A 17,359-nucleotide genomic window follows, 5' to 3' on the forward strand; every position below is an offset into this window, starting at 1 on the left:
TTTTACAAAAAGACGGATATGACGTTATCAAAGGTATTTATCGAAAAAATGAAAAAAGCATCCGGGGATATCATTCCCAGGAACTCTCATGTCAAATGTCATAAAGATCGGTCCAGTAGTTTAGTCTGAATCGCTCTACACACACACACGCACAGACAGACAGACATGCACACACACACACACACACTCACTCACACAGACAGACATACTCACACACACACACTCACACACACACACACACACATATATATACACCACGACCCTCGTCTCGATTCCCCCTCTATGTTAAAACATTTAGTCAAAACTTGACTAAATGTAAAAATGAGACAGAACACTCCTTCACAATACTACCCTTCGTCTCTTGCAGTGTCAGTATTTTGTTTACCACGATCTTCAGTTGAATCAGTAGGCCTGCAACTCAAAAGTTATCAATTGTCTATGAAAGTCTCAATACTTTTTCAAGAAAGTTCTTAATTGCTCTACTAAAGTGAAGTGCTACACTTTCACGAATAATTCAATTTCAACAGCACACTTCATCATAATCCAATAGAGGTTTCAAGAGTTGGATGAGGTTTACTTTTTATGAAATCGTGAGTTAACATTGTCTCTGACATCCTTACGTTAGTGTCCGTTCAAACAGCAACACAAAGTATATGGTTCCCACACAAAAGTAAGCTGCATTTTCCTTGAAAAGCAGACAAGCCGTTTCTTTGTAACTTACTTTCAAACGAGTCCATTGTCAAAGTAAGGTTGGCTCACAAGAAATTCACGCGTCAAATGAGATCTACTAACACTCACGTAGAGAGTCCTACTTATAACTGTCTTCAAAGAGTCCTGTAAAACTGCAATTAACATAATGCCACCTTCTTGGTCAAGCTCATTGCTTTGTACGGCCATGAGCAATCTCCACACATCCACTGAGTTTCATTCACCACTTCATGTCAAGTCAAGATTCTCGCTAAACACTGCACGGTTTGACACGGTCCACAAGTCATCTCAACAAACCATGTGTCTGGGCGTCTGTCCAGCCGTCTGACCGGTCTCGTTAAAGCTTTAAAGTTACACGTCTTTGTGGAGAAACTGAGTTCAGTTTCTTTGAAACTTCTGTCTTGGCAGCAAACACACTATCGTATCACAGTTTTCAACGGAATGACATCACCTGACTAAAAAAAATTCTCAACGGTCTCATTTTAAAGAAAGTCTTGGTTTGATGTTCTAAAGTGTAGTGCTATCCCAGTTTCAGCGACGTAAACAACCAGAATCACATCACCATGACAAGAGGTCACTTTCTTACACCCTTGCCAGTGGACAGTCTCAAGGCAGACTTGGTTCTCTGCAGTCCAGAGGAGGAAGACGTCCCCCCGATGGAGGGCAAGGCAGAACCTGGCTCCACGTCTTTCATGGTACACACAGCAGGCCCTTTGGCTGACTTCTGAGGTTGCTGACCTCTCGTCAAGCCTCGGGACGGAGGGGGAGGGGAAGGGTGAAGTTGGTCCACGCTGAGCCTGGCGTTGGTGTGCCCACCACCCCCTCCTCCCCCCAGGCGGGTTCTTCCTGCTCCGACCCCCTGGTTGGGACCCCGGGGGTTGGGGCTGCCCCTGGGCGGCGCGGGGCTTCGTGAGCTGTACTCCACGGGTTTGAACATGTTGATAGGGCTTGCTGTGAGGGGCCGCTGGACCCCCGTGCCTATGTAGCGTGGAGAGTTGGACGAGGACTGGGGGACGCGGTTCTTCATCAGGAGCTCCTTGATGTCCTTGACGTCACTGTGCATCTGTCTGTTCTGGTCACGCAGCTGCCGCATCTCGTCATAGTTCTGACGCATCACCTCACGCATCCTCTCCACCTCCTGACGCATCGTTTTCGTCGCCTGGAAAAAAAACCAGGTGTCGTGTACTGCAAAATCATGGTTACTGATGAAATAGAAAAGGATATCAACAGAACAGAGTATGACCGTACCCATGCTGTTATATGAAAACTGTCACACCGCTTAGACGTTCGAAGCCATGCTTCTTAACATACAAATAATGTTAACTATAAAAATCTTCTTCGAGGGTTATCTTAAGTCTTCATCTCCGTCACCCAAAGACAACCATACATCCAATCAACCTTACACTCAGACACATACACAATGCAATTAGCTACTGTCAATGCCTGAAACTAGCCAAAGAGAAGTACGTTTAAGAATGAGGCAGGCCAACAGTACTGTACCTTCTGCGCAAGAAAGCTCACTTTGCCCAGTTCCTCTTGCACACACAGCCACTTGAGCTACGTTTCCCACCAAGATCAAGTCGGACGGAAATCATCTCACTATGGCACAAATCCACACTTCTATACTATGCTATACACTGAGCTTATCTTATCTAGCTCTCATGTAAACTTGTCGTGCATACTTCCTCTCTCTTCTTACAGCTGCTTCGCGTAACTACGAGAGAAGTCAAACTTCGTTCTAAGCTAGACTGCTCCCGTACCTTATCCAGCTCTTGTGTAAACTTGTCGTGCATGCTTTCTCTTTGTTCATCCTGCAGCTTCACCTCACTATAAGAGAAGTCCACACTGCGTTCTGTGCTAGACTGTTACTCACCAAGCTTATCCAGCTCTTCTCCAAACTTGTCGTGGATGCTTCAGGGCTCTCTCTTCTTCCAGCTGCTTCACCTCACAACGAGAGAAGTCCACACTGCGTTCTAAGCTAGACTCCTCACTCACCTTATCCAGCTCTTGTCTGAACTTGTCGTGCATGCTCCCTCTGTCCTCTTCCAGCTGCTTGATCTTGTTGCTCTGTTCCTCGATGATCTTGGACGCCCTGTGGAGCTCCTGCTCCATGTCCGAGAGACGCCTCTTTAGCTGCACCAGCTCTTCAGTCAGCTTGGCGATCTCCGCGTTCTGTTCCTTGTACAGAGTGTCCCCCTCGAGCGTCTGTGTTGGACGGAGAACAATACGGTGAGTTGGATATAGGGAGAGGGTTGAACTTGATCAGTCAGTCAGTCAGTCAGTTTGTCTGTCTGTCTGTCTGTCTGTCTGTCTGTCTGTCTGTCTGTCTGTCTGTCGGTCGGTCGGTCGGTCTGTCTGTCTGTCTGTCTGTCTCTGTCTGTCTCTCTCTCTGTCTCTCTCTCTCTCTCTCTCTCTCTCTCTCTCTCTCTCTCTCTCTCTCTCTCTCTCTCTATCTACCTATCTATCTATCTACCTATCTATTTATTTCTCTGTCCTTGTTAGCATGATTAACAAGTATGTCTACACAAACATATACGCATTTACCACCCTTCCACCCACCTAACTCACCCCACTTCCCACCATCACTAACACCACAACCCCCCATCCCCCCACTGCCACCCCCTCCTCCTCCCCCCTCCCCCCCCCCCCTCAACCAACTCCACTTTACAAGAACCAACCTGCTTCTCGTGGCTGACGCGCCCTATCTGCCTGTGCAGCTTGTGGGCGTACTCCTCCGTCTGACGCACCATCTTCTTCAGGTCCTCGATCTCAGAGACCTTGGTGTGGATGGTGCGGTCCTTCTCCTCGCTTGCCTTCACCAGCGTCTGGATGCGCTCGTCCCGGTTCACCAGCGAGTCCTTCAGGTCCTCGATCTCCGACTCCTTGCCGGTGATGACCCCGTCCTTGTCCTTGAGCAGCTTGTCCTTCTCCTTGCGGTGCTGCTTGTCTTCCACCTGCAGGCGCAGGCGTAGGGCCTCAATCTGTCCTTCTAGCACCTTGGAAATGATAGACAGGTTAATGAATTGGTGAAAGAAAGTGACATTTTCTGGGCAATGGTCCATTTGAAGGCCATGAAATAAGGATTCTTACTGTATTTTCAGCGCCTGGTAGTAGCAAAAATTAATTGATTGATTGATTGATTGATTGATTGATTGGTTGGTTGACTGATTGAGTGAGTGATTGATTGATTGACTAACAAATGTATATGTTCTTTGAAATACACTCGTCTTGATTAAAGGCACAGTAAGCCTCCCGTAAACCATCACAGATACTGTCAAGCTTTTACACACAATACAAACACCCTTTCATTTAAACACTCACCGCTTGAGAACATCTTAGGTGCCCTCCGTAAAGAGCGAGCAATTTTTAAAGAATTTATTTTTGCGTGGTTTATCTTACCCCTGAGCCATCGTGAACCCGTGTGATCCAGTTTCTTTTTTTTTCACAATGTAGTCGTCAGTTTTTGATTTCCAATGCGACTCGCTGTAAGCTTATCTGCAATAGCACGTTATCATGTACCTCTGAATCTTGACGTAACAGACGGCTGCAATTCACACGAATTCCAGCGATGGCTTTTGTCTGTTCAGAGGAACTGGCGATAGGCATTACTGTCGCTCTTTATGTCGGACACCTAGGATGTTTAAAAGCGGTGAGTGTGTAAATGAAAGGGTGTTTGTACTGTGTGTAAAAGCCTGACAGTATCTGTGATGGTGTACGGGAGGCGTACTGTGCCTTTAACCAACAAAACAAAACACACAAAAATCCCTGCGCTTAGAACTGTACCCACGGAATACGCGCGATATAAGCCTCATATTGATTGATTGAAGTAATGTATATGTTCTTTGAAATACACTCGTCTTGATTAACAAAGTAATGTACATGTATTCTTTTAAATAGACTCGCCTCAAACTCAGTCTTCTACATTAGATTAGTTGGTCAATACATACAGAGTCAACAGGCAGTGTGTATAAATGGCTAACAGTTTTTTTTAGCTGAAAGCAAAATGCTAAAACACCACTGAAGGCGGTTGGTACATTTTGAACTCGTCTGAGCAGAGATGCTGCAAACAATCCTACTATCCCTGGTCTCAGCCATATCGTTCTCACCTGATTCATGGTGACGACTCCATGCAGCATATCGTTGGCCTCCTCGTCATCCACAGAGTGAGTGTCGTCATCTGACGTCACCGAGGCCCGTGATGACACGTTATCCAGGCCACTGGGCAGAAGCATGTCGTGGCCCGGGGTGGTGGGGCGGGGGGTGATCCCTGTCCCCTGCACGGTCAGTTTGTCACTCTGCAAGAGAAAATAGGACATCGCTGTTAGCACACACGATTTTCTGCAAGTTTATAAATGAAATAATATCGTAAAGCAACAACCAAACGGCGAAGACGGAATGGCGGCAGCCGATGTCGACTTTTTTCGACTCTTTTCAATCAAGCCGTCGGAGGCAAACCCAGCTGTAAAAAGACTTCGCGAAGTCTTTGCAAAGTCAATTTCGAGCTCAATTAGGGACAGCCTTTGGAGAGAGAGCAATGCAGAGGTAGGATCAAAAAGTGAAAAGATGACAAAACACCCGCACACATGGCTTGGTTTGTGTCAGACAGACGTACCTTCATGGTGAGGTAGCGAGGATCATGGGAGTGTGTCATCAGCCCGCCGCTTGCCATCCTGTGACGGAAAAAGACGATAATTTAATATCAATAGTAATACGCTTCAACACCAAAAATGAGTGTGAAGGGACACGTACAAACAAAGTTGGCTTTCAAAGCCCCCAAGGTTCCAGACTCTGCGCTTCCAGACTAGGCTTGCAGAGCCACCTCCGAGTGCACATAATTATAAGGCCTTCAATAAACTGGGCGCAGTCTGTATATCAATGATCTGCCACTGCACATTCCTGATAGTAATGTAAGAAGTGATTTTTTTGCTGTAGATTCTTCTCTTCATGCAAGTGGAAAGTCTGTTCCAGTAATAGAGTCCTCCCTTCAAACAGCTTTAAACGATGTAAATAACTGGTGTAGTGCTAATGCTATGCTTGTCCATCCAATAAAAACTAAAAGTATGGTAATTGCAACCAGACAAAAACACCAGATTTCTCCACTCAAACTAAATCTTACAATTGGTACGCAATCACTTGAACAAGTTCAACAGCATCGCGTGTTAGTGGTAATTATTGATTGTGAATTCAAGTGGCAGGCACAATTACAGCATATCTGCAAGAAAGTAGCCAAGAACGTTTTCCTCCTATCCAAGTTAAAGCAATTTACGGACAGAAGGACTCTGGAAATGTTCCACCATGCTCATGTAATGCCTCACATTAATTATGTTTCGACGCTCTGGGATGGCAGCAGTGATGTCCACTTGAAAAAGTTAGACTCTCTCTATCGTCGCTCGGCCAAACTCATCGTAAAGGATAATGCCTCAACAGATATGAAATTAAAAATGCTTAACTCTCTTCCACTGGAAAAGCATCTCAAGTTAAACAAAGCCATTTTCATGCATAAATTGTATTACGGAAAAGTGCCGATTTACATTACATCATTATTTAATTAAGGTACCGACAGATATGGGTCGGTCAACTTGATCCCACCGATTCCACGAATTGACCTGTATAAGACCAGTCTTGCTTTTTCGGGTACTTCAGTTTGGAATTCACTTCCATCGTCCTTTAAGCACTTAAAGTCATTAAAAAGTTTTAACAAATGTGTTAAAAAAAACACTTAATGTCTGAGTAGTTTAACGCCTTTTGATTTAGCACACTTAGTATTACGTCAAAGATATGCTGTGCATTGTATATTCTGAACATATTTTTGTTGTACTATTGCTACATGTTCGATTGCTACCAGCTTGAATTTATAATTACCTGCATAGTATGCATTTCTCTTTTCTGACTGTGATTGACATAAACACCCCCCCCCCCCCCCCCCCCCCCCCCGCCTTTTTTTTTTTTTTAGATGAAACTCACCTTGCTGAATGTAAAGTGTTTACAGTGCCATCCCCTTCAGTTTTAAACCTTTACAAACTTAAGTTATGTGTTGGAACGTTGTTATTGACAAAATTACGTTACAGTCAGTAACGTTGTTATTGACAAAATTACGTTACAGTCAGTAACGTTGTTATTGACAAAATTACGTTACAGTCAGTAACGTTGTTATTGACAAAATTACGTTACAGTCAGTAACGTTGTTATTGACAAAATTACGTTACAGTCAGTAACGTTGTTATTGACAAAATTACGTTACAGTCAGTAACGTTGTTATTGACAAAATTACGTTACAGTCAGTAATGTTGGCAGTCTCTTTGTTTTTGGATGTCCTGTACAAACTTTTAAATATATTTGAAATGTGAAATAAACTGTGCAACTAAAAGTACGTGCAACGTGCCACGATGGAGGAAAAACCTGGGATCGGTGTGAACTGAATTGTGTGTCAAAGATCACTCTGTCACAAGTCACTTGTCGACAACTTACTACGGCTGACGTCGTCACTGTCAACACACAAGACGTGTAGTATGCCTGATTACACACTGACAATATACCGGTGGTATTAATTCTCTCTGACTGCACGTAGCATTTCTCAAGGTCCAGGAAACTTGAGACAGACTATAAGTATTGTAGGTTTTTAATGTGTCGTGGGTAAATTGTGTATTGTGATCGAATACTGTCTGTCAGTCGTGTTTGTGTGTGTGGGGTGGGGGGGTGGGTGCGGGTGTGAGGGTGTGTGTGTGTGTGTGTGTGTGTGTGTGTGTGTGTGTGTGTGTGACACACAGTGTTCAATCACAATGCACATTTACCCACGGCACAAAAACCTACAGTACCTAGTCTGTCTCAAGTTTCCCAGTCCTTGAGAAGCACAAGTGCTTCTCACAGCGAGAGCGAATTTATACCACCGGCATTTTGTCAGTGTGTAATCAGGCATACTTGTGTATTGACAGTGACTACATACACACACACACAGACACAGACACACACCACGACCCTCGTCTCGATTCCCCCTATATGTTAAAACATTTAGTCAAAACTTGTGTATTGCATAACAATTGGGACGAATTGTTCTGGTATATCTAACCTGCAAGGTCCATTACAACGGTAATTGCGCAGTAAAAAAATGCCAAAGACCTGTGCTGAGACACAGGTACGTCTGTAGCCTACTGATCAACCAAAGCATTGCTAGGTGGGGGGGGGGGGGGCGAGGGGGGAGGGGGTGGACAGGAGGGAGGGGCAGGTTTTACAATCGGCGTACCTCACAGCGTCACCGTCTGTTCTCGTGCACGTAGAAATCAATCAAATACTTATCGATCTCACAGTTATCAAAATGTTTGTTCTCCGTGCCAAGTGTAAATAAGTTCTGTTCTCGGTCAGGGGGAATTTATGAAAACGAAACCAGCGCTTCTAGACGCACGCGTAGGTTGTGATGTCTCGGGGGGGGGGGGGGGGGATGGGGGGGGGGGGGGTATGGGTCGTGGTGGAACTTGGTTTTTGAGAGGTGTGTTCAGAATTGGCCATGGTTACAGTCTCTAAAAACAAAAATTATAAATCACATTTCATATCAAGAAAATGAATTTACGATTTTTTTTTTGGGGGGGTGTGTGTGTTATGGTGGAACTTGGTTTTTGAGAGGTGTGTTCAGAATTGGCCATGGTTACAGTCTCTAAAAACAAAAATTATAAATCACATTTCATATCAAGAAAATGAATTTACGATTTTTTTTTTGGGGGGTGTGTGTGTTATGGTGGAACTTGGTTTTTGAGAGGTGTGTTCAGAATTGGCCATGGTTACAGTCTCTAAAAACAAAAATTATAAATCACATTTCATATCAAGAAAACGAATTTACGATTTTTTTTTTGGGGGGGTGTGTGTGTTATGGTGGAACTTGGTTTTTCAGAGGTGTGTTCAGAATTGGCCATGGTTACAGTCTCTAAAAACAAAAATTATAAATCACATTTCTTATCAAGAAAATGAATTTACGATTTTAAGCTTGTATCGCTCCTCGTACTACAAACAACACCGGTGTAACACGAGAAAATTACTCCCACGAGATTTTTACTCTGGAGTAAAACTTTCGTGCGAAAATGTTACTCCCTTTACGAAAAAAAGTACTCCCCTATTACACGAGAAAATTACTCCCCACGACAGGTGAGTTCCGAGTAAACATTTCGAACAAAAATGTTACTCACCTGACGAATAAAAAACGAATAAATTTCTTCACCCTAACACGAGCAATCTAACTTCCCATGCCAGGTGTACGAAATTTGTACTCCCTTGTCCCCTGTTAGTCTTGGTGGTGGAAGGGGTGGAGGGAGGGTAGCTCGAAATTCGTACGAAATTTTTACTCCGGAGTAAATTTTTCGTGGAGTAAAAATGTCGTGTTACACCGGCCATGTTTCGAAAATGTTTGTTTTTTAGCAGATTAAGTCTTAACATTAGTATTTTATTGAGAAGGTCACCTGACTAGGGGGGGGAAACGGCACTATCACACTACAAACAGACCCATGTTCAAGTTCAAGGTTGTGTATTAGTCAGTGCCAATAACAGCAGTTTTTCATTTAGAATATCACTTAGCAATAGACAAACTGCAGTATCATTGTCCTAGCTGCCATGTGCGCAAAGATAGGCGACGTAAGCCGCACCATGAGCTGATAAGACGCGGCCTAATACACCTCGTGATAGTCTCCATGAGTTTGGTTATATCTGCCGACACGCACACACACACACAAACCGCTCACAGATTAATGGTTAGAACGTGCCAAAGGGAATCATTTTTAGCACCTCTGCACCTAAACCGGAACCACTTTGGTAAACACTACCAAACATCCAGAGTCTTACGTGCCAGAGGTAATGATTTCTACACCTTTGCACCTGAACCGGAACAACTTGAGTAAACGCTAACTTACACACATAGTCTTTACGTGCGACAGTCTGTCAAAAAAAGGTGCATTATCTTTCAGCAGCAGCCAGACTATCAGCTTGGTTTTGTTAAAGATTGATTTACTGCACTCTTGGAGCGACAAAAAAAAGTATTGGAAATAGGGTAGTGGACGACGCAGAGACTGATGTCAAGCATTGAATGCCAATAGCCGGAGACAGGCAAAGAGGATGTGGTTGTCTGTCTGTCCGTTTGTCCGTCTGTCAGTTTGTCTGTCTGTCTGTCTGCCTGTCCTCTCTCTCTCTCTCTCTCTCTCTCTCTCTCTCTCTCTCTCTCTCTCTCTCTCTCTCTCTCTCTCTTATATGTTTATATTCGACCATTATTTTGATGTTTTATTAGTTTAATACTTTGATGAGGTATGTGCGCAGTCTTTGCTTTTGTTTACAATTATTCTCTGTATATGTTCCAAGGACAGGTTGGAAGATTAGGCTAAGCCTAAAACCTTTATCCTTATGTAATAAAGTTCTGAGTTCTGAGTTCTGAGTTCTCTCTCTCTCTCGCTCTCTCTCTCTCTCTCTCTCTCTCTCTCTCTCTCTCTCTCTCTCTCTCTCTCCCTCTCACCCTCTCTCTCTCTCTCTCTCTCTCACCCTCTCTCTCTCTCTCTGTCTCTGTCTCTCTTTCTCTCTCTCTCTCTCTCGCCCTCTCTCTCTCTCTCTGTCTCTGTCTCTCTCTGTGTCTCTCTCTCGCCCTCACTCTCTCTCTCTCTCTCTCGCCCTCTCTCTCTCTCTCTGTCTCTCTCTCTCTCTCTTTCTCTCTCTCTCACCCTCTCTCTCTCTCTGTCTCTCTCTCTCTCTGTCTCTGTCTCTCTCTCTTTCTCTCTCTCTCACCCTCTCTCTCTCTCTGTCTCTGTCTCTCTCTGTCTCTCTCTCTCACCCTCTCTCTCTCTCTGTCACCCTCCCTCTCTCTCTCTCTGTCACCCTCTCTCTCTTCTCGCTCTCTCTCACCCTCTCTCTCTCTCACTCACCCTCTCTCTCCCTCTCTCTCACCCTCTCTCTCTCTCTCTCTGTCTCTGTCTGTCTCTCCCTCTCTCTCACCCTCTCACCCTCTCTCTCTCTCTCTCTCACCCTCTCTCTCTCTCTCTCTCACCCTCTCTCTCTCTCTCTGTCTCTGTCTGTCTCTCTCTCTGTCTCTCTCTCTCCCCCTCTCTCTCTCTCTCTGTCTCTGTCTCTCTCTCTCTCTCTCTCTCTCTCTCTCTCTCTCTCTCTCTCTCTCTCTCTCTCTCTCTCTCTCTCTCTCTCTGTATGTAGTCACAATTTGTTAACCCAAAAGTATGTTTGGGAATAAGGGCACTTGTAAACCTGCGTCTCTACCTTAATCCTGCTTGCTTCCTTCGGTCTTTCGGTCTTCTAAACTTTTTACCATACACACTTTTCTTTCTTTTATATGTAACCGTGTGCCGAAACACTACGATCACCTCGGGAAGCGAAGTGCAATCAAACAGGATTGAAAATGTTAGGGCTAATTTCTTAGCCCTATAAAAACTGTTATGCAAACCCGAAGGTTTCCATGAACATACAGACAATCGGAAACCACCAGACCCCATCACAAACAGAACTCTACAATCCACAGGTGTTGACTTTAAAGGCCAACAACTCGGGTGCAGAGTCTGCTGTGAAAGGAGCGGTAGCCTCCCCTGTCACATATATGTGCTCACTGTTTCTATTCTCAAACCCCAAGAATTCAATTTAGAACATGTCTGTACATTTTCACCGCAGTCGACCTTTATCCTCTCAACAGCACCTTACCTCCATTTCGTACGAACACGTCACAGCTCATTAAAAACGTAATCGATTTGTCCTCTCAGGTCCCAGGTAAGTAAACCCTCCGCACTGACCATATCTGACTTGAGGCAGGTAACAATACTCACAGGTAAACTGTGAGCAAACGGTTTTCTTTCACCTGGCTAAAAACGGCCCTGACTCGGCGGTGATCGAAGAAAGATCAATAGTTTCTACAGGTAAGGTGAGCCCTCCCAGTCCCACCTTTTCTCTGTAACGTCAGACTTCAGTTCACTTGTCACGGGTCTTTAACTGTGTAAACACAAATTCCAATGTGTGTAGCCTTGTAAGGGTAGTATAGTACACCTAGTAAACTTAGTAAAACAGTATAGAAAAAAAACTTAGTGAAAGGGTGTAGTAACCTTAGTAAAACGGCGGGGTGGCGGGTGGGTTTTACAGGTAGGTTTATCGTGCGAGAACTTTGATGTTCAGCCTTAAAATCCCTCCAACAAAGAAAATGTCTGCAAAAGTCCCTGATCCTATATTTATTGATCACTTCTATTAGTAATTGATTTTGTACTGATGTTCTTTGACTACACAGTCGGTACCTTCAAAGGAGACTGTTACCTAGCGTTTGGACGGGAGACTGACATATTGCAGACCTTTCGGCTATCGGCACATTCTGACAGTAGAATTCACGTAAGAACTTATCTCTTTAACTATATGAAAATGGTGAGGGTGGCCTATATATATGTCTAGCATTCAGTCTACCCGTTCCATGCCAAGCATGACGAAAGATCAGTCTTAGAAACACAGGGTTTCCAAGCACTACGGGACTTCGAAGGTGTACGCCTCAGCGTATTCATCAAACGAACAGAAAATGTCTCCTTACCTGTAGCCAGTGCAATCATGCGGGTATGTTGTTCACATATCTATCCATTTCATGAGTGAACCATGACGAAAGAACTGTATTTCCAACACACAGGGTTTTTTCCCGGTGTCTAAAGTTAATTCCGTCACAAGGGAATAAGGTCACTCACACACACACACACTCACACATTGGCAGTCATTCCTAGTTTGCATGTCAACTGAAAACACACCACTCCAGCAGTGCAAGGCTTGGATAAGGGAGGCATTCGGGGGACACGTTTAAAGGTACGATTGCCCTCCAGCGTGTTGTGGCTTGCTCGGTGAAAGAAAGCTTTCTGGCTGCATGTCAAATGGAAACCTGTTAAGGTCGTAGCAGGCTAACTGCCCCCGGACAATTGCCCCCCGGATACACCCCCCCCCCCCCCTCCGACAACGGCTCCCTGGACAATTGCCTACCTGGGGGTAGGATAACTGGCCCCCGGACAACTGCCCCCTACCATGTCCGGGGGGTAATTGTGGGCAAGTAGCCTGGAACCTGTTGAGGTTGGTTCGAAAAGCTGTAACACCTGCAGGCCGATGTTTCTTAGATTGTCTTACCTTGTATAAAAATGTGACCCTCCACCACAAAATGAGTCGCATGTCACCTCGCGCGGTTCTGCGCTAGGCTTAATATAAGTCCGGGGAGTGTCTGGTAACAGTGTGAGGGTCACCTTAGTCACAGGCTTATAACTCAAACAGTTTTCGCTCTTTTCTAAAACGGTTTTCACCACTGGATAGAGCATAAAAAACTCTTTAGGAAAATGTAAAAATATGAAAATCATGCAAAGGTGACATGCGACTCATTCCGTCGTGGAGGGTCACAAATGGTCTGAAAAGAACCATGTATGTCCTTTCTCGCTTTACAATGTGTGTTAGTGTGTGCAGATACCCCCCCCCCCCCCCTGACTTCCCGCCACTCTGTCAGTTTATCTGTATTTAAATTATTCGCATAATTTAGCATTCCCATTTTGTTTATATAATTGTTTGATACTTATTTGTCCATCTGTTTGTTTTGCTTGTAGATGCATAATTATAATAACTGATACTTATCAAATTTGTGTTCATGTTTTATCACAACTGATACTTATCAAATTCGTGTTCATGTTTTATCACAACTGATACTTATCAAATTTGTGTTCATGTTTTATCACAACTGATAATTATCATATTCGTGTTCATGTTTTATCACAACTGATAATTATCATATTCGTGTTCATGTTTTATCACAACTGATAATTATCATATTTGTGTTCATGTTTTATCACAACTGATAATTATCATATTCGTGTTCATGTTTTATCACAACTGATAATTATCATATTCGTGTTCATGTTTTATCACAACTGATAATTATCATATTCGTGTTCATGTTTTATCACAACTGATAATTATCATATTCGTGTTCATGTTTTATCACAACTCATAATTATCATATTCGTGTTCATGTTTTATCACAACTGATAATTATCATATTCGTGTTCATGTGTGAGATGTAGGCATTAAGGATATGTATAACGACTAGCTTGTGCCTAAAGCTATATTATCCTTGTATATTTAAATAGCAATGAATCAATCGATCAAATCAGTTTGTGTCTCCGAATCCCAGCTGTGTTCAACCTCTCCTTCTACTATTCTTCTACATTGGATGTTTAAGTGCTTCTGGCGTTGCACTGGTAGAAAGGTAGAAGTGATCCAGATGTTCGTATGTCAACCATTATTTAGTTGCCTGCTAATTTCAGACACGTATAGATATTATCAAAAGGCGGCGAGCCTTATAGTTGCATATTGTCAATTGTTTCATGTCATGTATTTTGACAACAATTCTGTTTAAGCCAAGTGATCCGTTTGTAGACATTATATCTTTAAGCGTTTCTGGATGATTCTGCTTGAGTTTGTGTCCTAGTTGCATATTTTCAAATAACATTAATATTTTGTTTAAACCAAGTGATCCGCTTGTTGGACATTGAATCTTTAAGCGTGCCGGGATGCTTTTGCTTGAGTTCGTGTGTCCTGGTTGCATATTTTCAAATAAAATTCTGTTCAGTTAAACCAAGTGATCCGTGTGTTGGACATTGTATCTTTAAGTTAGCTTTTCTGGCATTACAATTACTGTGCTGTCTCGCCAGGTACCCCTTTATTACACAGGTGGAAAGGGTAGAAGCAAGTCATTTATTGAAAGGCAGGGGTAGGCTTTGGCATATTTGTTTTTAGGTGGTGTTCCTGCATGATATTGTGCTAGGCTATGCGCTGTGCATATTAAGAATTCTGTTTTTTGGAGTATTATAATTATGTGCGAGAATGTGCGTGTGTGTGTGTGTGTGTGAATAGAATAGAATAGAATAGAATAGAATAATCTTTATTGCCATGAAACACACAGTTTATAAGGCACGTAATTAATTAACAAAGAAACTGAGTAAAAGAAAACATCACCGTTTTTTGAAACATTCGTAAACAAACTGTGCTAGCTGGGTTTGTAGTTTGGGTATTTGTAATATTTGGCTTGGAAGAGTGTATTGGCCTGAATACAACTGTGTGTGTGTGTGTGTGTGTGTGTGTGTGTGTGTGTGCGTGCGTGCGAGCCGCGTACGTGCGTCTGTTAGTGTGTAAGTGTGTGTGTGCGTGCGTGCCTGCGTACGTACGTGTAGTGTGTGTGTGTGTGTGTGTGTGTGTGTGTGTTTGTGTGTGTGTGTGTGTGTGTCTGTGTCTGTGTCTGTGTCTGTGTCTGTCAGTGTGTCTGTGTTTGTGTGCATGTGTGAGCGTGTGTTCCGGCCTGTCTGTCTTTCTGTCTGTCTTTCTGTCTGTGTGTGTGTGTGTCTCTCTCTCTCTCTCTCTCTCTCTCTCTCTCTCTCTCTCTCTCTCTCTCTCTCACTCTCCCCCCCCCCCCCCCTTTCTCTTTCCCTCACTCTCAACTCTTCTCCAGGCTATCTGTATTTTTGATATATCTGTGTCTCCCCGAAGCACCAATTAATCAACTAGTAATCGCTGACAGATTTTCTATATGTGTGGTCTCCAACTGTCTTCCTGGTTAAATCAACCACAAGCAGACGTACATTATAATTATAGATCATATGCCTGTGCCAAAAATTAACAAAATCAACGACAAATCACCTCAGTATCAGTCAATGGAAGGGAACATATAGACCTATACACACTAAATGTCTCTTGGCACAAAGACGGAGTCACTACCGCAAAGGAGGGGTCATGGTGTAGTGTTCAAAGCCCTTAGTGCTTGGTGGTTGAGCAAATGATTGTTATGAATCATGGTAAACACTTGACTGAACGTTACCAGACTTTACTTGAAATACGTGGAGGGCGACAGCAGTCTTGGGTGGCAAATGAGCGTCACTTTTTTTAATCCCGAAGATGAAAAGTGGCTGCTCTGGCGCTGGGTGAAACAAATCGACGAAAACAGAAGCAAACATGCAACAACAAAACAAACACACATACCCCCCCCCCACACACACACACACACACACACACACACACACACACACACACACACACACACACACACATCGAAACGAAACAGCATTTTTGTCACCCCCATAGCCTATTTATTTCCTCTTCTTTCTTTCTCTTGTAAGGATTTACATGATGGGCTAGAAGAGACGATAGACGTTGAGGACAAGAAGAGCTTGGATGAGGGAGAAAAAATAGAACGATTTCAACCGTCAAGCGCCTGTGCCTGGTCGGCGTACACGGACGTTAATTGTCACCATTGGTGACACTGAACATGGAGATCAATGATTTTGAATACAAGTGGGCTATCGGGCTACGGGGCTTCCCAGTGAGATATCTGAGTGACGTTTCAAGTCTCCGGTGTCAGTCTCGGTGAGCACACAGACAGACATAATATAGAGAATACTACACGGCTTGCTTTGTCGTACCAGATTTACACGAGTTGGTTTGTTTAAATATTGAACTGCGAGCAAAAGCGAGCTGTTCACTATTTCAAAAAGCGACGAGTGTAAATCTGGTACGACACAGCAAGCCATGTAGTATTCTGTTTATCCTACATACTGTACTTACGTGTATTTTACTCAAAACGTCCCGCAGTCAAGAAGACGCTTCTTTTGGAACCTCGATCTCTTAGCCTCGTGCAATCTCTTACGTCAAAGCAAAGAAACGTCACTCTGGAAAGTGTAGTGTGACGTGTTAGTCAGTTCTAAAAATGCATCAAGGGGAATTAGCGAGCGCTTTTATTTTCTCCACATTGACGTTTGTCTCGGTGACTTTGGCATCTTAAAGCAATGTAAAAACAGGTCCCTGTCAAACTAGCTTGACAATGACCTCATTTACATGATACACACACGTGAATATTGTTATGCAATGAGTGGTCTTTCTCATGTAGGATGAATAGTAATACATACAGATAAACACACCGAGTCACACAAACACAAACACACAACTTCGAACACACACACACACGCACACACATACACACACACACGCACACACACACACACACACACACACATACACACACACACAACGTACCACACGCAAGGGAAGCAGTCTGGACGACCTAAAGTGCACGCCCGCAACATTTGCGCGGAGAACCGGCGTTTCCATCTGATATGGTGATCGACAAGAAGAAGAAGAAGTAATACATACAGACACTCACACACTTGAACACAAACACACACACACACACACACACACACACACACACACACACACACACACACCGTACCACACACAAACATACACACACATACACCCACACACTGTCGGACACACACACACACACACACACACACACATTATAGGCACACACACACACCCATCACTGAGTCGGCAGACATACTCAGATAGCGAAAACCTACTCAGTTTTGCTGATGTATCATAGTCAGTGCATATATTTTTTTCCATTTTCATTGATAATTTACATAAGTGTTCAAAATCCTAAAAGAGACATACTATAAGTATAAGCATTGATTTGAAGAAAAATACGAAAAACGTCTGTGTCTGTAGCCTATCCGTAGCTCGCGATCATAGCCATGCCGCTGTCTAGTCATAGTTGGAGACGGTTGAACTCACACCGGTGTCACTCTATTTTCCATGCTTCATACTGTTTGCTCACTTTCATGGTGACATACTA

General features: G+C 43.6%; 1 protein-coding gene across 1 annotated transcript; it reads right to left on the reverse strand.

The window, feature by feature from the left end:
* Nucleotides 1-210: 210 nt before the first annotated feature.
* On the reverse strand, nucleotides 211-12,433 carry LOC138966092 (tropomyosin-like). The gene is made up of 6 exons (XM_070338175.1): nucleotides 12,242-12,433; nucleotides 5,321-5,378; nucleotides 4,815-5,003; nucleotides 3,387-3,704; nucleotides 2,704-2,913; nucleotides 211-1,867 (listed from the first exon to the last, which is right to left on the reverse strand). Exons 2-6 carry the CDS (start codon nucleotides 5,375-5,377, stop codon nucleotides 1,283-1,285), a joined length of 1,359 nt encoding a protein of 452 aa, XP_070194276.1. The 5' UTR covers nucleotide 5,378; nucleotides 12,242-12,433; the 3' UTR covers nucleotides 211-1,282.
* Nucleotides 12,434-17,359: the final 4,926 nt, after the last annotated feature.

Source organism: Littorina saxatilis, linkage group LG5 (genome assembly GCF_037325665.1).
Source record: "Littorina saxatilis isolate snail1 linkage group LG5, US_GU_Lsax_2.0, whole genome shotgun sequence".
Classification (NCBI taxonomy): domain Eukaryota; kingdom Metazoa; phylum Mollusca; class Gastropoda; order Littorinimorpha; family Littorinidae; genus Littorina; species Littorina saxatilis.

Coding starts and splice junctions, on each gene's coding strand:
- LOC138966092 (XM_070338175.1), bottom strand. CDS start 5,377: ATGGCAAGCGGCGGGCTGATGACACACTCCCATGATCCTCGCTACCTC. Junction 3,705..4,814: donor GAGTCGTCACCATGAATCAG/GTGAGAACGATA, acceptor ATCATTTCCAAG/GTGCTAGAAGGACAGATTGA. Junction 1,868..2,703: donor TCAGACAAGAGCTGGATAAG/GTGAGTGAGGAG, acceptor TTTTTTTTCCAG/GCGACGAAAACGATGCGTCA.